The sequence below is a fragment of the Symphalangus syndactylus genome, chromosome 21 (genome assembly GCF_028878055.3).
Source record: "Symphalangus syndactylus isolate Jambi chromosome 21, NHGRI_mSymSyn1-v2.1_pri, whole genome shotgun sequence".
Taxonomy (NCBI): domain Eukaryota; kingdom Metazoa; phylum Chordata; class Mammalia; order Primates; family Hylobatidae; genus Symphalangus; species Symphalangus syndactylus.
In genome coordinates this window covers 49,612,592-49,635,339 of record NC_072443.2, presented here as the reverse complement: position 1 = coordinate 49,635,339, position 22,748 = coordinate 49,612,592, and the positions used below count along the sequence as shown (strand labels likewise).

Sequence of the window (22,748 nt, the reverse complement as noted above, 5' to 3'; positions counted from 1 at the left end):
AGTGCTATAAATTTCCCTCTACACACTGCTTTGAATGTGTCCCAGAGATTCTGGTATGTTGTGTCTTTGTTCTCATTGGTTTCAAAGAGCATCTTTATTTCTGCCTTCATTTCGTTATGTACCCAGTAGTCATTCAGGAGCAGGTTGTTCAGTTTCCATGTAGTTGAGCGGTTTTGAGTGAGTTTCTTAATCCTGAGTTCTAGTTTGTTTGTGCTGTGGTCTGAGAGACAGTTTGTTATAATTTCTGTTCTTTTACATTTGCTGAGAAGAGCTTTACTTCCAACTATGTGGTCAATTTTGGAATAGGTGTGGTGTGGTGCTGAAAAAAATGTATATTCTGTTGATTTGGGGTGGAGAGTTCTGCAGATGTCTTTTAGGTCCACTTGGTGCAGAGCTGAGTTCAATTCCTGGGTATCCTTGTTAACTTTCTGTCTCGTTGATCTGTCTAATGTTGACAGTGGGGTGTTAAAGTCTCCCATTATTATTGTGTGGGAGTCTAAGAGGCATATTCTATCTGTTTTTAAAAACCCGGAGCCCCACAGGGTGCTCAGTGGCAGCGTGCACGCAGTCTCTGGACCTGGGGGCAGAGGGAGGCAGGGCCTGCATGGCCTGTGTGAAGATCCTTGATCCCCGGTAGTGTCAGGGCCCTTCCTCCACCCAGCCGTCTTACGGGTGTTTCTAGGCCTCCCCATTCATGAGAAACTCCCCAACTTTCTCATCTGGGACCTGTGCATGCCTCTACAGAGTCCATGGTGCAGAGCACACGCAGCATGGCTGCCACCCACTGGCCTCCAGCCTGGCCCAGCCCCCGGTGTGCTTTGGCCTCTGATGCTGATTCAGTGAACAGCACTAAAAGGTTTTCACGGCTTCATTTATTTCTGTTTAGTTTAAAGCCATTTAAGAAACTACTTAGTCCTATTTGTTCATTTTATAGGGAGTGAAAAGTGACTTGCTGAAGGTTCTCTCAAGAAATTTCCAGAGATTTGCTGACGTGTGTGTTTGGCTTATCTCCTTACTGTTTCCCTACCAGCACTGGCCTGTGTTTGTGGAGGTGAAAGACCTTTTGACGTTGGTGCCGCCCCTGGTGGGCCTGAAGGGGAACCTGGAGATGACACTGGCATCCAGACTCTCCACAGCTGTAAGTGGACACCTGGACATTCGAGGCGACCACAACGTGGGGCAGGCCCGTCCCTACCACCTGGTCTCCCCTGGCTCATGGGCGGTGGGTTGGATTCTCCAAAACAATGGATATTTCTGGGTTTTGTTACCTCATGATGCTGTCCATTGTCCCTCTCCCAGCCCAACGCCTTGGCTTTCCACTACCAAACTGGACAACTGAGGGATGTGCACAACCCCGTTTGCCCCTGTTCCTCCTTTGACCTAAATGTCAGTGGTTGCCATGTGCCCCAAGTCTGCACACCACCCTGCCACCCGCATCCACCTGGACCCTGAGCTCAGCCCCATCATGCATTCACACAGAAGCCACAACAAGCAATGCAGACCTGATGGAGGGTTCCATGGAGGAGACCGGAAGGGTTTGTCACCCAGGTTAACCTTTCTCAGTGGCTTCTGCTCCCCAGAATGGCTCCCTGAATGCTTGATCACTGGAGGTGTCTTCTCTGGGCTCTTGAACCAACACAGTTCCTAGCTTTGCCAGCTCTTCTCACACCTTCCCAGCTATCCCAGGAGACTGAAGCTTTTTGCCTTCTACTACACAGAATGGTTTCTCCATTTCTCTGATGCCCATGTGATATCCTATAGGTGATAAAGACTGTGACAAGAGGAGGTTGTGGTGTGTTCAAGGAACTGAGAGGACAGCAACGTAGCTATAGAGCAGAGGGCAGGTGGGGTGGGGGCAGGGGGCTGCCAAACATGAGGCTGAAGAGATAGGTGAGGTGCAAGTGGCCGAACAGTAGCCCCAAAGATAACCAGGTCCTGGTCTTGGAACCCATGGATGTTAACTTATAGGGAAGAGACCCTTGCAGAGGTGACTAAGAGAAGCCCCTTGGGATGAGAGATTGTCCTGGATTATCCAGATAGACCCAGTGTAACCACAGGGGTCCTTATAGAGAGGAACAGAGGGACATTTCAGACAGGAAAAAAGACCATGTAGTGGAAGCAGCATAAGAGAGGAAAGATGCTGTGCTCCTGGCTTTGACGACAGAGGAAAGGCCGTGAGCCAAGAGATGGAGCTCTGTGTCCTGGGAAAGAGAAGGAGACAGATTCTCCCCTAGAGCTTTCAGAGGGAATGAGGTTTTGATTTTGACCCCATAAGACTCATTTCAGACTCCTGTCCTCTAGAGCTATAAGAGGATAGATTTCTTTTGTTTTAAGCCACTAAGTTTGTTACAGCAGCGAGAGGAAACTAACACATGGGGCCAGATCATGTGGAGCCTTGTGGGATGTGGAAATGTCTGAGCAGCTGGTAACATGATACAGCCACACATATGCACACACAACTCATGTATACACATGCATACGTGTGTGCACAATTGTTTTGGTCAGTGTTTGGGAGGGAAAAAAATGTTGATAGTAATCTCTGCCATGGAGGCATTTCAGGTGTTTGTTTCATAGTGCTTAACTGCATTTTTTTTTTTTTTTGAGACAGTTTTGCTGTGTCACCCAGGCCAGGGTCCAGTGGCATGATCTCGGCTCACTGCAACCCCTGCCTCCTGGGCTCAAGTGATTCTCATGCCTCAGCCTCCCAAGTAGCTGGGATTACAGGTGTGTGCCATCACACCCGGCCAATTTTTGTATTTTTAGCAGAGGCAGGGTTTCACCATGTTGATCAGGCTGGTCTTGAACTCCTGACCTCGAGTGGTCTGCCCGCCTCAGCCTCCCAAAGTGCTGGGATTATAGGCATGAGCCACCATGCCCAGCCCATAACTACATTTTAAACACTTCTCTACAATGATCATATCTTAATGTTTTAATTCTCTTAAAATATGTAAAACATGAGAGGAAAAAAAGAACTATTAATGTAATTCTTGAACTTCTGACCTCGTGATCCACCCGCCTTGGCCTCCTAAAGTGCTGGGATTACAGGCATGAGCCACCGTGCCTGGCCATATTAATGTAATTCACTACAACAATCTGTCAAAGGAGAGCAGACACATTATCATCACAGTAGAACCTTCAAAGGTTTTACTTTGTTTTTTTTTTTTTAAATCAGTCTTAAGGTATAAATTGATAACAATAAAAACAGAGGGTTTAAGTTTGCAGGTCAATGACTTTTGACGAATACATACACCTGTGTAGCTGTGACCCTAGTTGAGACACAGAACATCTCCATCTCCCTGGAAAGTTCTTGTTGCTGTTGCAGCCCACTCCCCTACTCCATACTGGCCCCCTCTTATCTACCTTCAATCTCTATCTATTAGTTTTGCCTTCAACTCCCATATGTGACTTACAAACATACTCTTAGTGCAACTTGAAACAGAAGAATATTTTATTTATGTTGTTCTGTGTACTCTGGCTAGTATAATAAACTAGGAAAAGAAAGTAAGAGTCTTAAACATTGGAAAGGAAGAGAAAAACTTATTTTATTAGTGATATGCTTGCCTTCTTGGAAAATCTAAGCAAATCACTTAGAAAACTGTAAAACAAACAGTAAAGTGGGCCAGTTTCAAAACATCTAAATGAAATAAAATATATACATTAACATACATAAACATGTCTCTATATACTCCCATACACACTGGAAATAGTGGTTTATAAGGTATAATTTAAAAAGAGATTCCCTTCAAACTATTAACCAGTTTTTAAATAGTTTCAGAATAATCCTCAAAACAAAATGGGCAAAACCTATACAAATAAACTACAAAGCCTTATAAAGAGAAATAAAAATCTGGAGAGAGATGAAGTTCCTGAATGGCAAAAGTCAATGTTGTAAAGTTATCAATTCTCTTTCTTTTAGCTTATAAAATTAATACAAATTTTTCTAATAACTAGTGATGGTGAGCATCTTTTCATGTGCTTGTTGGCCATTTGTATGTCTTTGGAAAACTGTCTATTCAAGTCCTTTGCCCATCTTTTAATTAGTTTTTTTTGGTTGTTCTGTTGTTGAGTTATAGTTCCTTATATATTCTGAATATTAATCTCTTATCAGTATATGCTTTGCAAATATTTTCTCCAGTTCTGTAGGATACCTTTTTGCCTTATGTCCTTTAATGCACAGAAGTTTTTAATTTTCATGTAGTTCATCTATTTTTGCTTTTGTCACCTGTGCTTTTGGTGTCATATCCAAGAAATCATTGCCAAATCTAATGCCTTGAAACTTTTTGCCTATGTTTTCTTTTGAGACTTTTGTAGTTTGAATTCTCGTTTAGGTCTTTGATTCATTTCGAGTTTATTTTTGTACATGGTGTAACATAAGCATCCAACTTCATTCTTTTGCATGTGGATATTTGGTTTTCCCAGCTCCATTTTTCTGAAGACTGTCCTTTTCCCATTGAATGTCCATGGCACCCTTGTCATTTGACCATATATTTAAGGGTTTATATCCGGGATATTTTATTCCATTGATCTCCATGCCTGTCTTTATACCACACCATTTAGATTACTGTAGCTTTGTAATAAGTTTCGAAGTCATGAAGTATGAGACCTCCAACCTTGTTCTTTCTTGAGATTGTTTTGGCTATTCAGGGTCCCTTAAATTCCATAGGAATTTATGAATGTATTTTTCTATTTCATCAAAATACAGCATTTAGTTCTTGTTTGTTTGTTTGTTTGTTTGTTTTGAGACAAGGTCACCCAGGCTGGAGTGCAGTGGTATGGACATGGCTTACTGCAACCTCTGCCTCCCAGGCTCAAGTGATCTTCGCACCTCAGCCTCCTGAGTAGCTGGGACCACAGGCATGAACCACTGCACCTAGCTAATTTTTGTATTTTTTGTAGAGACAGGGTTTCACCATGTTGCCCAGGTTAGTCTCAAACTCCTGAGCTCAAGCTATTTGCCCATTTTGGCCTCCCAAAGTGCTGGGATTACAGGCGTGAGCCACTGTGCTGGCCAGCGTTTAGTTTTTTTGCTTAAATATTTTTTTTTTTTTTTTGAGACGGAGTCTCGCTCTGTCACCCGGGCTGGAGTGCAGTGGCGCAATCTCGGCTCACTGCAAGCTCCGCCTCCCGGGTTCACGCCATTCTCCTGCCTCAGCCTCTCTGAGTAGCTGGGACTACAGGCGCCCGCCACTACGCCCGGCTAATTTCTTTTTGTATTTTTAGTAGAGACGGGGTTTCACCATGGTCTCGATCTCCTGACCTCGTGATCCGCCCGCCTCGGCCTCCCAAAGTGCTGGGATTACAAGCGTGAGCCACCGCGCCCGGCCTTGCTTAAATATTTTAATGTTTAGGTTTTGATGAGATTGTATTAAATTTGTAGATTCTTCAGCTAGTATTGACATCTTTCTTTTCTTTTTTTTGAGATGGAGTTTCGCTCCATCGCCCAGGCTGGAGTGCAGTCGCGCCGTCTCAGCTCACTGCAACCTCCACCTCCCGGATTCAAACAATTCTCCTGCCTCAGCCTCACAAGTAGCTGGGATTACAGGCACCTGCCACCATGCCTGGCTAATTTTTGTATTTTTAATAGAGAAGTGGTTTCACCATGTTGGCCAGGCTGGTCTTGAACTCCTGACTTCAAGTGATCCACCTGCCTCGACCTCCCAAAGTGCTGGGATTACAGGCATGAGCCACCATGCCCAGCCTAGTATTGATATCTTAACAATATTAAGTCTTCCAGTCCATGGACATGGTATGTGTTTTCATTTATTTGTCTTCTTGAATTTCTTCAGAAACACTTTGTGGTTTTTAGTGTACTAGTCTTTTGCCTTCTTGGTTAAGTTCATTCATAAGTATTTTATTCCTTTCGATGCTATTATAAATGGTATTGTTTCTTAGTTCTTTTTTGAATTATTCATTGTTATTGTATAGAAACACAACTGATTTTTGTTTGTTGATTTTGTACCCTTCATCTTTGCTGAATTCATTTATTATAAAAATTTGTGTGTGTGTGTGTGTAATCTTTAGAGTTTTCAGCATATAAGATTACATTATCTGCAAACAGAGGTAATTTCACTTCTTCTTTTCCAATTTGTACACCTTTTACTTTTTTTATTTCTTGCCTAATTTCTCTGGCCAGAACTTTTAGTAGTGTGTTAAATAGAAGTAGTGAAAGCAGGCATCCTTGTCCGGTTCCTGATCTTAGAGCAAAAGTTTGTCTGCCACCATTAAGAGTGATGTTTACTGTGGGATTTTCACATATAACCTTTATTATGTTGAGGTAGTTTCCTTTTATTTCTAGTTTGTTGGGTGTGTTTTTTTTTAATCACAGAAAGGTGTTGAATTTTGTCAGATGCTTTTTCATCATGTGGTCTTTTTCCCCATTGATTCTGTTAACATGGATTGATTGATTTTTGTATGTGGAACTATCTTGTATTGCAGGAACAAACCCACTTAGTCATGGTGCATAATCCTTTTAATATACTGTTGTATTCAGTTTATTAGTATTTTTTGAAGATTTTTGCATCAATATTCAGCAGATATTGGTCTGTAGTTTTTTCTTCCAGTATCTTTGTCTGGCTTTGGTATTAGGGTAACACTGTTTCATAGGATGAATTTGGAAGTATTTCTCCCTCTTCAATTTTTTGGGACAGTTTATGGAGGATTGGTGTTAATTTTTCTTTAAATGTTTGGTAGAATTCACTAGTGAAGCCTTCTGGTCCTGGGTTTTCTTTGTTGGGAGATTTTAATTACTGGTTTCGTTTTCTTAGTTTTCAGTATATTCAGATTTTGTATTTCCCATGATTCAGTCCTGGTAAATTGTTTCTCTAGGAATATATCTATTTCAATTAGGCTGCCTAGTGTGTTTGGATACAGTTTCCTCTCTTGTATTCGTTTTTATTTCTGTAGAATCAGTAGTTATGTCCCATTTTCATGTTTAATTATAGTTTTTTGAGACTTCTTTTTTTCTCAGTCAATTTAGCTAAAGGCTTTTGAATTGTTGATTTTTTTTTTGAGGAACAAATCAATTCTTAGTTTCATTGATTTTTCTCTGTTATTTTTCTGTTCTCTATTTTATTTATCCCTGCCATAATCTTCATTATTTCCTTCTTTCTGTGAACTTTGCGTTTAGTTTGCTCTTTTCTTAGTTTCTTAAGGTATAAGTTTAGGTGGTTTATTTGAGGTCTTTTTTTTAATGGAATTGTTTACAGCTATAAATTTCCCTTTAAAACTGCTTTCACTGCATCCTATAAATTATGATGTGTTATATTTTCATTTTCATTTGTCTTGAGATATTTTCTAATTTACTTTGGAATTTTTTTTTTTTTTGACCCACTGGTTGTTCAAGTGTGTGTTGCTTGATTTCCACATTTTTGGAGATTCTTCAGTTGTCTATTGATTTCTAGTTTTACTCCCTTGTGATTGGAAAATATATTCTGTATGATTTTAATCTTCTAAATATATTAAGACTGGTTTCATGGCCTAACATATGATCTGTCTTGAAGAATATTTCATGTTCACATTTCATTGAGAAAAATGTGTATTCTTCCATTGTTTGGTGGAGAGTTTTGTATATGTCTTTTAGGTCCAGTCGGTTCCTAGTGTTATTCAAACCGTGTGTTTCCTTACTGATCTTCTGTCTGGTTGTTGTATTCATCATTGATGGTGTGGTATTGAAGTCTCCAACTATTATTGAACACCTCTGTGTTTCTTTCTTCAGTTCTGTCAGTGTTTGCATCATGTATTTTGGGAACTTTAATGTTTGGTAAAACGTGTTTCACCATTTGTAATTGTTCTATCTTTGGGGTGATTTCATCCTTGTATCATTGTATAATGTCTTTCTTTGTATCTTGTAATGGTTTTTGACTTAAAGTCCATTTTGTCTTATATTAGCATAGCCACCCCTGCCCTCTTTTGCATCTATTTGCATGGAATATCGTTTACCATCTTTTCACAATAAACCTTTGTGTATCCTTAAATCTAAAGTGAATTTCTTATAGACAACATATAGTTAAATCCTGTTTTTTGTTTTGTTTTGTTGTTAATCCATTCTGCCAGTCTTTGTATTTTGATTGGGAGATTTAACCCATTTACATTGAAAGTAATTACTGATAGGAAAGGACTTACTGTTGCAATTTTATTTGTTTTCTGTGTCTTAATAGCTTTTTTGTCTCTTATTTCTTCCCTATTGCCTTCCTCTGTGGTGTTTTTTTTTTTTTGGCAGTGATATGTTTTGATTGCCTTCTTAATTCCTTTTTGTTTATATTTTATAAGTGTTTTCTTTGTAGTTACCGTGAGGATTACATACAACATCCTAAAGTTATTACGATTTACCTTAAACTGATAGCAGCTTAACTTTAATTGCATATAAAACTCTGCTGTTTATAGTTCTGTCTCAGAACTTTGTTATTGATGTCATAATGTATATCTTTTTATATTGTGTACCTATTAAAATAAATTTATATTTTTGCACTTTTGTGTTTTAAATGCTTATAAAATTTTTTACAAACCAATTTTAAAATAATAAAATTTTTTAATACTTTTTTGTGCATTTGCCTTTATTGGAGAACATTATATTTTCATTTGGCTTCAAGTTCCTGTCTGGCATTCTTTTGTTTCAACTTGAATGACTCTCTTTACCATTTCTTGTAGGGCAGATCTAGTAATAATGAACTCCCTTAGCTTTTATTTAGGAATGTCTTAATTTTTCCCTCATTTGTGTAAAATAGTTTTGCCAGATATAGAATTCTCAGTTGACAGGTGTTTTTATCCAGCTCTTTAAATATATTAATATTATTACCTCTGGACTGCAAGTTTCTGCTGAGAAATCCACTGATGATTTTATTGAGAATCTTTTGTATGTTATGAGTCTCTTTCCTCTGTTGGCTTTGAAGATTCTCTTTTTGTTTTTGACTTTCAAATAGTTTGTTTATAATGTGTCTCAGTATTGATCTTTTTGAGTTTATCCTACTTGGAATTCATATACCTTACATTTCTATATTCATATCTTTTTTTTTTTAATTTGGGAAGTTTTTGGCCATTGTTTCTTCAAATAAGCTCTCTGCCCACTTACCTCTCTCTTTCCTTTCTGAATTCCAAATTGTATTACAATTGAGTGTCCTATAATTCCCTTAAGTTTTATTCACTTTTCTTAAATCTTCTTTATTTTTGTTCTTCAGACTTGATAATTTCAAATGACCTATTTTCAAATTTGCACATTCTTCTGAGTTTGCTGTTGAGTCAATTTTTTTGTTCCTATGACTAGACTGTGTTTCACTTTTTTTTGGTATCCTTTTTCATCTTTTATTAAAAATTAGGTATTTGCAAAACAGCCATCTCTCCCAATCTTTGCAGACTGGCTCTCTGCAGGGAAAAATCTTCACCAATTAGTCTGGCATGAAGACTTAAGGTATTTTCAGGGGTTTTCTGGCATGCATCTCCCAGGGCCTGTGGATGTGCTTTTTCTCTCCAATTCCCCCATATACATGGCTGCTTTTAAATGTCGTACTTTCCCTCAGAGTGTCAACTCTGCTTCTTCTCAGGGCCTTGACATTCTATTGTGTTCCTCTGTCCATAATCTCTTTCCCCCAGGTACCCATGGGCCTACGTTTCCTCCATGGCTCTAACATGTTGGGCACCTCCGTGACTTTCATCCTAGTGTCCAAACTGTGTCACCATTTCCATTTGCTGTTGAGAGAGAGACAGAAACCGGTTATTTGGGCAGTCCCCAGGCAAGCCAGAGGATAGCCAGCAGGTTCTATTCCTTTCTTTCCTTCTTTCTTTCTAGGATTAGGTGGTTCCTCCCAACTGCACCATGCTATGTGGAGGAGGGGGGTGGTGCAAGGGCAAACAAAAACACCATGGAATTTCCTACTGGCTTGAGGGTGGCTTTTTCTTGGTTGGATTTTCTCTTGGTTGTTGCAGATCTTAACTGGTTTCTGAGCTGCCTCAAAGCTATTTTGATCAGTCTGTGTTGCTTATCGGATGTGTCTGTGGGGAAACAAGGGCCTGGAGGTGCCTATTCACCATCTTGCTGGTGCCAGTCTTTCTCAGCTTCCTTTTAAATTTATTTTTGTTTTGATTGAGTACATCCTCTAGTAATTGTTTTAGATAAGATTTGTTGGAAATAAACTGTGGAATTTGGAGTAGGAAAATGCTTTACTTTTTCCTTACCATTGAATGCCAGCCTGGCTGGCTAGGGAATGCAATGTTCACAATTATGTTCCTGCAGTACTGAAGTTATACTTTCAGTATCTTCTTGTGCCCAGTGTTGCTGATGGAAGCCTGTGCCCTTTTGTGTCTCATTTCTTTTCGGTAATTTCCTTATCTTTCTATCTGGACTTTTTGGAGATTTTTTTTCTTTTATCGTCTGTGTGATGGAATTTCACCATGATGTTTCTGGCATAGACTTTTTCATTATCTTGCGTATATCTTGGAGTTTTTTAATCTAAAGACATCTGTCTTCAGCTCTATAGAAAACTTTTTGTTATTTTTTGTATTTTTATATTCATTCCACCGCCCCTCCCCATAACTCCTATTTGGGTACATATTGTAGTTTCTGAGTCTACCTTTTGAGTTTCTTAACTCTCTTTTCATAATCCCTACATTTCTGCTAGAATACTTCTGCTCCATTTAATTTTTCACTGATTCACTCTTCATCACTCTCTCTTCAACCACTGTGCTATTGAAGTCATCTAATGAAAAGATTTTTTGTTTTTTATTTTAAATTCAGAGATTAAGTATGTACTTTCTAGAATCTCAAAAATTATCTTTTTATTTATGAAGGACCATTCTCTGACATCTCATTTAATTAACTTATCCTAGATACTTATTCAGTTTCATACTTTGATTCTGTTTCCCTAGATTTTGTACTTCCATTGGTTGACTTTGATGAGTTTCAAACTCAGAGCCTTGTGATTTGCCTTTAGTGAACAGGTGCTTGTGCATCATTTTATTTTAGATTTACACTTACCTCGTAGATCTGTGAATACTGCCTTTAGAGGAGGCTCCAATCTAAGGATTGGAGGGAGGGCAGTCAGAATGTGTTGCCTAAACTGTGTGCCAGTAACTCTTTTCATGGGTATGGGGGCTCTGTGTCCCTCTTGTCATGGCCACTTGGGGCACTGCCCTGCCTCTCTGACCCCAACATTCTCACTGCATCTGCTTGGAGCCAGGCCACGTAGCCACGTCTCATTCTTGGCACAAACCAAGCAGGCAGGGGAAAGGTCAACCCTCCTTGAAGCTCCTGCAGAGGTCTCTGCAGCAAATGCCCTTTCAGCTGTTCCAGGCTCCCTTCAGCTCCCATTATCCCCAGGACTACCTCTGCCTTTTGCAATAGGCCTTTCCTCTGTCGTTTTCAGTTATGAATTCTCTTGTCAACCCAATTTATCACTTTCATTGTTCAGGGATTCCTTTTCATTTCTGTTACAGTATAGATACCTCTTCTTGTTTTCCAGCACTCTTGTACATTTTAAAAACGATCTCCTCAATGCTAGAATGAATACTGTGATGCTGGATTAGAGTTGGAAATAAGCGTGAACTCATGTTCATTGTAATATGTATGTAGATAGATATTTATGGTATGTATAGATGCATGGATAGTTACTGTATTCTTGAGGTTAAAAGCCAGCGCTCATATTTATTCTATTGTGGAAATGGTTCTAGCTCGATGGCTCTTGCTTCCTGACGTGCCCCTCCCACTCTTGGGCACTCCCTTACTTTTTGGCACTGTCAAATACTCCAGGTACACACCTTGTATTTTCCTTGCCCTGGCCCTAAAATGAGCCATTTTCCTAAAGAAGCTGGTTCCTTTTATTGAAGAACTGAATTTAGCAAACAAGATCTGGGGAGTGGGTGTACTTGTTGCTCCTGGTATGCCACCACTTCTAGTTCCTCTCAGTGCAATGAACTAGGAAACGTAGATATGTATATATGCTAATCTGTGTATGTACACATATCCACAGGTAGGATCCCTTAATACATTATTAGAGTGTGGGACTTTAGAGGGAAGTAGGATCTTTGCATAGCCTCAAAGTATCTCCTTTAAATATGTGTGGATTGCTCTGGTTGTTTTAATGTATGTCCTCAAATCTTGGATATACTGCCTTTGAGGAGCTAAAGTTTAATTCCTTCCCCTTGAGTGTGGGCAAGACCTAATGACTCATTTCTAAATGACAGTATAGGAAGAAAAAAATAGTGTTTGCATTGGAGAAACCTGGCAGACACCACCTCAGCAGTGACCTAGGTCAGCAGCATGGGTGACAAGTCTCGCTGCTATCACCCGTGACAGAGTGCACAGTGGAGGCACCTCACCTCACTGGTCTTCTACCTCAAAATCCACAATCTCAGTTTAATCTTGAGGAAGCCTCAGACAAACTCAAATTGAGGGACATCCCACAAAATAGCTGACTTGTATTATTCTACAGTGAGACTCAGGAGCTGTGGCTAAATGCAATGGGCTATCCCAGTTTATTTCCTGGAACATAAAAAAGGACATTAGTGAGAACACTGGGGACATATGAATACATTCTAGTTTAGTTACTAGTGTTATACCAGTGTTCAATTTTTAGTTTGGTGACTATGTTAGCCCATTTGTGTTGCTCTAAAGGAATACCTGAGACTGGGCAATTTATAAAGAAAAGAGGTTTATTTGGCTTGTAGTGCTGCAGGCTGTACAGGAAGCATGGTGCCAGCATCTGCTTCTGGTGAGGGCTTCAGGAAGTTTCCAATTGTAGTGGAAGCTGAAGGGGAGCCACTGTGTCACATGGTGAGAGACGGAGCAAGAGAGAGGGAGGGAGGAGGTACTAAACTCTTAATCAGCTCTCATGTGAACTCAGAGCAAGAACTCACTCATTACCATGAGGAAGGCACCCAACCATTCATGAAGGATCCACCCCCATGACCCAAACACCTCCCACCAGGCCCCACTTCCAACACTGGGGATCACATTTCAACATGAGATTTGGAAGGGACAAATATCCAAACCAGATCATTCTTTCCCTGGCCCCTCAAATATCTTGTTCTCACATTACAGAATACAATCATCCCTTTCCAGTAGTTCCCAAAAGTCTTAACTCATTCCAGCATCAACTCAATCAAAAGTCCAATGTCTCATCTGAAACCCAACACACGTTTCTTCCACTTATGAGTGATTTACTCCCAAGGTGCAAGTGATTTACTCCCAAGATGCGATGGTGGTACAGGCATTAGGTAAACATTCTCATTCCAAAAGGCAGAAATCAGCTGAAAGAAGGGAGCAACGGACTCCATGCAAGTCTGAAGCCCAGCAGACAGGCATTACATTTTAAAGCTCCATAATGATCTCCCTTGACTCCATGTCCTGCACTCTGGACTTCTCTACCCCTGTGGCTGCTCTCATGGTGGGAGTTAAGTGCCTGCGGCTTTTGCAGGCACACAGTACAAGCTGGCTGGTGGCTCTACTATTCTAGGGTATGGAGAGTGGTGGCCTCCTTCCCTAGCTCCACTAGGCATTGCCCCAGTGGGGGCTTTGTATGGCCTCTAACCCCACATTTCCCCTTGGCACTGCCCTAGTAGGGTTTCTCTGTGGGGGCTCTCCCCCAGTGGCAGGCTTCTATCTGGGCACCCAGGCTTTCACATACATCCTTTGAAATCTAGGTGGAAGCAGCCAAATCTCCTTCACTCTTGCATTCCATGCACTGACAGACTACACCACTTGGAAACCACTAAGGTGTAAGGCTTGCCTCCTCTGAAGCAGCAGCCAAGGCTGTACTTTATGTCCTTTGAGCCATGGCTGGAGCTGGAACAGCCAGGGATGTTGGGAGAAGTGTCCCAAGGCTGTGCAGGGAAGCAGTGCCCTGGCCCCAAAACCATTCTTTCCTCCTAAGCCACTAGACCTGTGATGGGAGGGGCTGCCTCAAAAGTCTGAAATGCCTTCAAGGCTTTTTTCCCATTGTGTTGACTGTCAGCACTGGTTCCCTTTTCTCTCTAGCAAGTGGTTGCTCTTTAGGCCTCTTTGATTTCTTCTCTACCACAGGGCCAGGCTGCAAATTTTTCAAAATTTTATGCTCTTCTTTTCATTTAAATATAAGTTTCAACTTTTAGTCATTCATTTGTCCCCACATGTGTTTGTAGGTTGTTAGAAGCAGCCACACCACATCTTGAGCAATTTGCTCCTTAGAAATTTCTCCTGCCTGATACCCTAAGACAGCACTCCTAAGTTCAACCTTCCACAAATCCCTAGAGCATGGGCACAGGGCAGCCAAGTTCCATGCTAACGTGTAGCAAGGGTGACCTTTTCTCTAGTTCCCAATAACTTTCTCATTTCCATCTGAGACCTCATAAGACTGGCCTTCTCTGTCCATATCTCTATCAGCATTTTGGCCAAAACCATTTAACAGGTCTATAAGAAGTTCCAAATTTTCCCTCATCTTCCTGTCTTCTTCTGAGCCCTCCAAACTCTACAGGCTGTACAAGAAGCATAGTGGTGGCATCTGCTTCTGGGGAGGCCCCAGGAAGCTTTCACTCATGGTGGAGGCGAAGGGGAGCAGGCATCACATGGCAAGAGAGGGAGAAGGAGAGAGGAAGGAGGTGCCAGACTCTTTTAAACAATTAGCTGTCATGTAAACTTAGAGTGAGAACTCACTCATTACCGTGAGAAGGGCACCAAGCCATTCATGACCCAGACACCTCCCACCAGATCCTACCTCCAACACTGGGGATCACACTTCCACATGAGATTTGGAAGGAACACACATCCAAACCATATGCATGACTGTCTCAGGTTATATAAGTATTATCAGGAGAGTTTGGGTACAGGGTATGTAAGAGCTCTCTCTGTTGACTTTGAAACATTTCTGAAGTCTAAAATTATTCCCAAATAAAATGTTAAAAGATTGTCTTACCCCAATCTGGAAAGGAGAAGGATAGCAAAACAGATGTTCCATCTGCCATCTTAATCCAGCAAGTATATTTTGTTATTAGAAAAAAATACGGAAAGTAATGACAAATAATGTGAGTGGGCTAAATGTCCTTCCAAAGGGATGAGTCATCAGATAGGTCAGGATCCTGGCAGGAGAGAGGTGACATACAGGTGGGCACTGAGCGGAGTTTCAGGAAGGGTTCATTCAGAAAACCAAGAAGAGGCAGCAAATCACCCTTGGGCTCACACCCACAGGGAGTGAGTATCACTCCAGTTCTCAAGGGGCAGAGGGAGGAAAGGCAGTTTCCAGATCCTGGCGGGTGGGGTTGGGGCTGTGCTTGTAGCTGTAGGTGAAGGCCGACCCACTGGAGCTGTGGGTTTGGGTGGAAGATCACAGCCCCTGACCCATAGGAAGGGTGCAGGGGTCACATACCCCAGTCTTATTCTCTGTTGGGCCTCCAGTGTCCTCCCAATGGCTCCCCATTGGCTAGAACCAACCAGAAGTGAAAGGGCAAGGGGAGTGTGTTGAGCTTGTTGATGCCATCCTCACAGGGCAGCCTCGCAGGCCCAGAGCTGGTGGAGGGGAGAGCAGGACCAAGGCATGCATGGAGAATACCTGGCGCTGGCGCCCCAAGTTAGTGAAAGCAGGCTGTTTTACGTAGACAGTAAGGAAAGGCTTAGAAAATCTAGAACGGAGACAGGATCCTGTGGGATTTTTCGTAGAAGCCTGGAATTGTCAGATTCAAAGTTTTTTAAAAGATCAATGAAATTTTAAATGCACATTGAGGAAGGGCCTCTGTGAAACCCTTCTGTTGAGGAAAATCTGGGTTGCTCTCCATAGATGCTCCTGCCTCCCACTGGGTTTCTCTTTGAACTCTTCATCCCTATTCAGACTGGCCACATACCTGCAGCTATTTCCCCTAATATCTCTAGGACCTCCATTCCAGGGCAGAAAAATATCCCTATCTGATGGAGACCTGCTCCCCCAAGAGCCCTCTCATGGGTGGCGACAAACACTCCTTCCTTGACCAAACCCAAGTCAGGCTCCTCTGAGCTGTCTTCTCCACTTGCCTTCTGGCTGTGTTCTAGAGAAGAGCCCTGCTAAGCCAGTTTAGTGGAAATCCCCTACCCTGATATCCAGCCAGGCCCCTCTTCTCCACTCTTGGTATCTGATCACGGTGCTCCCCCAATCCTTGATACCCAACTGAATTCACTTAGTAATTTCCATCGGCTCCCTTGCCCTGCATGTTGGCTTTTCACCCTCATTTATCCCTGTACTGTTCAGCGTTGACTACACTCTTTCTCCCTCATGGCAATAGTCTTGGAGGAGGTCCTCTTTGCTGTTTTTGGCAAGCATCAAGATTGTTTCTCTTAGGCAGTGGTCTGTGTTCCTCCACCCAAACCCACAGCTCCCGTGGCTCCTGCTGGCCTGGCTGGCATGCTGCTTCCTGTCTGTCCCATCTCGCCTCCTTCCCTCCTCATCACCAGCTTGGTCAGTCCCCACAGTCCTGGGAAACGTAGTGTTCAGTGGTCTTCTCTATACTAAATCCCACCACCATCCTGGAAGGTTTCAGCATCCACAGGGATGACTCATCCGCAACCCAAGCCTCCAAGTTTTTGGACAGCTCAGCTCTGGTGAGTGCCACCTTCAGTCCACTTCAGCCACCCTGACCCCGAAATACTCTGGACACTCTGAAATCTTAATCCCTTTACACCCTACCTCTTGCCATACTTCTTCCCCTCCCATGTCTCTCTCTCCCACCTCTGTGGATGTCTGAGCTCCTCAGCCTCCTGCCCTCACTGCTTTACCTCTTGGTCTCACTTCCTGCTTTGTGCAGCCTTCACTCAGTGATGTGCTCCTGGATGCCAGTGATGCACTCAGGCTCACTTGCACGGCAAGGGCCAGGCTGCCATGTGGGCTGTACAGGCTATAGATGTGTACATTTATTTTAACTGTTTTATAGATGATAAAAAATATTTTGAGAAAGGAGTGTCTTTTCTGACTCATACTCAGAAATCATATGGGCCAGCACAACTCCCTTATCTGATAAGATCAGCACCCAGGTTGGAGCTGGTTGATTAATACAAAACATGAGTTGAAGCAGCAGACAGGCACACTTAGGTCTCAGTGAACACACAGTGCAGCTGCAGAGCAGAAGAGGGGTGAGTCATTGGCCACGTGTGCTCAGCACACCCTGGGCTCCACTGCGTCTCTACCCTGCCTCCTTCCCTTACTTTTCAAACAGGGACACCTGCGGTGGGTGTCATATCTACTCAACAAGAGTGGACTGAGGCCTACCCACAGTCAGGTGCCACGTCCCAGACATCAGTCGTGCTGAAGACAAAAAGGCTCCCCTTCTCTGTGAAAAGAAAATGAATTATCAAGTGTGTTAGCAGTAGGCGCATTTTTATATTTTTCTCCTTGGAGTTCAGGAACTTAATGAACTGAGTTTAAGGAATCTAGGAAAATATATTTGCTTTGAAAACTTTTCTGATTTATGTCTTGAATTTTATTGGTAAGTGTTATGCTGTTAGGAGCCAAAAACCATTTTTAAAGGAGAAAGTCGTATTTATGATCTCACCTTTTTATCCTAAGAGAAGAGAGACTTATATGTGTTCCTTAAATGGGATGATTTTGCTGAGGTGACATTGAGGGGATTGGTGGTCATTGGAGATAAGGCTAGCTTCAGGGTAGAGGAGGGTGTTGTAGGTGGCAGAGGGACCTGGCCAAAGACTGGGCTTCACAGTAGGAGGCCTTGACTGAGGTCTGCACATGAGTTTGAGAGCTAGAAATGGCCTTCAAATTGCTGGTAACATGAATGCCTGTGTGTGTGCATGCATGTGTGCCTCTATGCATTGTGTGTGGCTATGTGTGCCTGTGTGTACTGCTGTGTGTGTGCAGGTGTGTGCAGTCATATACTTGCATGGTCATGGAGGACTGATCCATGACCCCCATCCAGTTCTCAAAGGGGTCTGTGCCCTAACGTTTCTCCCCACTCCCCATATAAGAAGGCCAGGTCGCTGTTTGGAAAGCTGAGCAGAGTAATTTTTTCTGACGCTGATGAAATGGTATTTGTTGATTTCTCCCCTGAGAGACTGCCTTTCCCAGGAAGGGTTGACCTGGCTTTGGGCCTAGCCAGTCCTACCTTTGTCCTTTTCTCTTCATTCTAGGCCAACACTGGACAAATCGATGACCCCCAGGAGCAGCACAGAGTCATCAGCAGCAACCTGGCCCTTATCCAGGTGAGTCTTCACCTTGTCCGACCCTCCCTTCTGAATCTGTAGCCAGGCTTGCCCAGGTGGGAAGTGTGAAGGCTAAGCGAGCTCTTGTCCCTACACTCTGGCCTGAACTTTGAGAACAGGTAGCTACCTGTCCCTCCCATATCCAATAGACCACATTCACGCAGCTTCTGGAGACTCAGCCCACCTGAAGCAGACCCAGGGTCATCCCTTCAGCTTCCCCACTCCCTCCTTTCCAAGCCCCATTTCTTCAAAGACTCACCTGTACTTGCTCCTTCTCTGTCTCATGGCCTGCACAGTGCTAACAGGCTTCTCTTGCCTCTGATTGTGCTTCCCAGGCCACAGGTGTTCCCCTAACTGAGGCAACCTGTGATTGCCTCTTACATGTGATCTTACTTTTTCTGGGCATCTGTAGATCCTTCCTGCCTGGAAATCCTCCCTTGGCTCTGCTCCTGCCTCTCTGCCGGCTCCTTCTCAACCTGCAGGAGACATCTTAACCCCTTAGCTGCTTCATGCTCCTCTCACTCACACATCCTTCTCCCAGGTCCCAGTTCCACTAAACTCTTATGCTGGGACCTTGCCACAGAGTGTCACTAAGTAAGGAGGCCTAAGGCAGGGGGAGATGAGGAAGAGATTGGCTCAGAGGCAAGAGGAGAGGCTGGGCCTGGACATAGGAGGTAGCTTTATCCTAGAACCTTCTGGGCCTCTCTGGGTGGGGGCAGTCTGTGACAGCACTGAAAATATGGACCCTGAGATCAGATCAGCCCATTGTCTATCCACTGGATAGCCTTGAGCAGGGCTGGCTCCTCCATCCATCACATTAGAATGATACCTACTTTGTCCCTCACCTGGGTTCCAGAACCAGTACATCTAACTGTATGGGGCATCTCCATCTGCCTGTCCCAGAGGCACCCCCAAAACAGCCAAGTCTGGCCTCATTATCTTCTCTGCCCATACTCACCTCTGCTAAAGTCCCCAACTCAGTCTAGTGTGATGGTTGAAAGCTCACTTCGGGAATCAGCCCACTGAGGGGCCTCAGGCAAGTCACTTCACCTTACCTGTGCAGGGTTGTTGTGAAGTTGTCACCATGTCGGAGTGTGGCATCTGGCTGGCACCTGGACATCACCCTGTTCTGCCAGCTGTGCCTTGTGGATGGTCCTTCCCAGTAACCACACCAGAAATCAAGTTGCCCCAGCTGCTTCTCAGCATGCAGGCCCTTTGAGGCTTCTGCCTCCTAGTTGTGCATGAATCCTGCTTCTCCTTCTCCTCCCCTGCCTGGATGATGGTAGACCTCCACACTGCTCTAGCCACTCCCAGGCCAGGAATCCTCCAGCTCCTCCTGGCCACCTGGGTGGCCTTTCTAAAACCCAAAGTCAGTTATGCCTCCTCTCCTTCACTGGCTCCCCTCATCCAACTGTGGGCCTGGCCGCGCTGTCTTACCAGCTTCCTGTCCAGCCCCCACCCCTTCACACCTCCCTGCCATGCATCTTTAGCCATCTCTCCTGGGAAGGTCCTTTCTCCTCTAGTTCAGCTGCCAGTGAAGCTCTTTAAAGGCTCCACTCAGGTGTAAGTTCCTACCTAACACCAGGTGTATCTCTTTCTGTCTTTTACGTCTTTGGTGCCTTATGCATGCTGCTACAGCTGCCCTGATGGTAGTTGTGTGTTTACATGTCTGCTGTCCGCAGCTAAGCTGAGTCTTACAGGCTAGCACCATGTCTTGTGGCTAGGAACTGCAGAGTTGAATGAGATGCTGGGGTTGCCTCTAACACAAGGTCTAGCAAGGGGCAGGTAATAAATGCCTCGACTACAAGTCACACTGGTTGTACTTTGCTGTTTTCCATAAAATCTTTGTCCATATGGATGCACATTTCCACATAGATAATTCTCAACATACGTTTATGAAGCCCAGCTCAGGGCCAGGCACTGGCTTGGCGTATAGTCCCAATCCTAGCATGAATGTAATTTTGTCTCCTCCATTTTTAAAAAAGCTTAATTAACTCTGAATCATCAGCAGTGCAATAAGTTTTATTCATTGGACTTTTTAAGAACTTCAACATATTCTGTCGTATAAATGTGGGGAGGCAGCAGTGACCAAAGGGCAGCCACTAAGAGCCAGTCCCCTGGGAGTCCACTCAGCACCAGCCCTGCCCACTTCCCTGAACCCTGCCACTGAGCGGGGCCTCGAGGTCTTCCTAGCCTTTGACTTACTTGAAAGATTATACTGCATTGAAAGTATCTTTGTGCATGAAATTCTTGAGATAACTTCCCACAAGTTCAAAGGGTGTGAACAGTTCAAAGCTCTAGATTTCCCTCCAAAATGACTAAAAACTATTTTATTTCTTAGTATTAAATAATTAGCCCTACTATTAATATTTGAGCAATATTTGAATCAGTTTCTCTATAACCTCATTAACATTGAAAATGTTCTTCTAAACTACTTTTTGAATTCACCATATATATGTGTGCCCACAGATAATATATATGGTTTTCTGTATTGTTTAAACATAAAAAATTTTACACACGTAATTCTGTGACTTGTACTTTTGTCTTAATAATGACTTATTGAATAAAAATTACTTTGAGCATGGCAGATAGCACTCAGTAAATATCAGCTGTGAATGCTTTATACACATACGCAAATGTTTCTTTTGAGAAAATGCTGAATCAGAAGGTATGTAGATAAATTGTAGCCATAGTTTCCTCCTAAATTCCTGTACCAACATTGACCCCCTTCAATGTATAAGAGAACCATTTTCTCACATACTTGTCAATATGTATTTTATATTATCAACCTTTTAAATTTTAATCTTACCTAATCTGATGAATAAACAAAGTATATCTTGTGCATCCATCCATCTGTCAACCCAGCCACTCACTCACCCACTGACCTACCTGTCTACTCATCCATTTGTCCATCTGTTTATTTGTCCATCCACCCACCCATTCACCCACCTACCTATTCACCCACACATCTGTCATTCATCCATCTGTCCATTGAACCTGTATAAGTACCTGCAGAGTACCAGGCTCTGTGCTTAGAACAGGAGACCCCAGTAGAAAATAAGACAACACTTACCTTTTAAAAGAGGAAGAACAGCATCAGCTGTTAATGAATAAGATAACTTCAAATGGAGATTTTATTTAGAATTTTCCTAACTACTAGAGAAGTTGATCTTTATGCACATCTGTTATCCGTTTGTATTTTCTTTTCTGTGAGTTGCCTATCCATAACCCTTTTGCATTTTTCTAGTTAGTATCTAGAATAATGAAGTCCAGTGTATAAATGGACTTGTGTATATATGTATAATATATATAATTATATATTATATATCATATATAAGTTATAGTTTTATATATAACTTAATATATATTGTTTAAGCATAAAAGGTTAATAATATACATATATTGAGATTTTATTTAGAATTTTCCTAAAATAATAATAACATATATAATATATATTATACATATTATAATTCTATATTCTGTATAATATATATTACATATGTATTATTTTATTTTATGAAATAGTTTTTATGTTCAGGGGTATGTGTGTGAATGGTATGAAGTAGGGACCCATATTTTTCCCAAACCTAGATATCCAGTTTTTCTTACCCTGCTTAATATTTACCCATTCCATCCTGATTTGCAATGCCACCTTTATCCTACTATATATTCATGATTACATTCTTATGTATTAAATTTTCCTATATTCATGGTTCTTTTATTGGACTGTGTTCTGTCCTGCTGATCTACTTGTTTCTGTCAGCACCACACTGCTTTCATTCCTTCAGCTTTAAAATACACTTTGATCATGAATATGCCACAACTCCCTCTTTGACCTTTCTCAAAGCTGTAGCTATTCTTGCACAGTTACTCATTTTAGTGAAATTTAAAATAAGTTGTCAAATGCCATGAAAGATCTTGTTGGGACTTTGACTGGAACTATATAGATTAACTTGGGGAGCATTTTTTAGCTTTAAAAAACTAGCTCTTTGTAGTGTTCATTTTGCATTGCTATAAAGAAATATCTGAGACTGGGTAATTTATAAAGAAAAGAAGTTTAATTGGCTTATCGTTCCACAGGCTGTACAGGAAGCATGATACTGGGATCTGCTTGGCTTCTGAGGAGTCCTCAGGAAACTTACAATTATGGTGGGAGACAGAAGGGAAGCCAGCACTTCATGTGGCCAGAGAATGAGCGAGAGAGTGGTGGGGGGGAGTGCCACATACTTTTAAAGGACCAGATCTCAGCAGAACTCACTCATTGTAGATGACAGCACCAAGGGGTCACCATGAGAAACCACCCCCATGATCCAGTCACCTCCCACCCAGCTCCACCTCCAACATTGGGGATTATAATTTGACATGAGATTTGGTAGGGAAACAAATACAAACTATTTAATTTCACCCCTGGCCCCCCAAATCTCATGCCTTTCTCACATTGCAAAATACAACTGTGGCTTCCTAACAGTCACCCAAAGTCTTAACTCATTCCAGCATTAACTCAAAAGTCCAAAGTCTCATCTGAGACAAGGCAAGTGTCTGCTAGTGCCTTCTAACTATGAGCCTATAATATCAAAGACAAATTAGTTACTTTAAAGGTACAATGGGGGAT

At 42.3% G+C, this 22,748-nt stretch overlaps 1 protein-coding gene across 6 annotated transcripts in view; it reads left to right on the top strand.

Annotated features, from left to right (window-relative positions):
- The window catches only part of SLC41A3 (solute carrier family 41 member 3), an 82,222-nt gene that overhangs the window by 36,230 nt on the left and 23,244 nt on the right, over positions 1 to 22,748 (top strand). For 5 of the 6 annotated variants that reach the window (XM_055259196.2, XM_055259200.2, XM_063630201.1 and 2 more), the window contains 2 exons: positions 1,031 to 1,138; positions 18,065 to 18,136. In XM_055259196.2, the coding sequence (XP_055115171.2) occupies positions 1,031 to 1,138; positions 18,065 to 18,136 (180 nt within the window). The remainder of the gene's footprint in view (positions 1 to 1,030; positions 1,139 to 18,064; positions 18,137 to 22,748) is intronic. The other variant, XM_055259197.2, reaches the window with a different exon arrangement.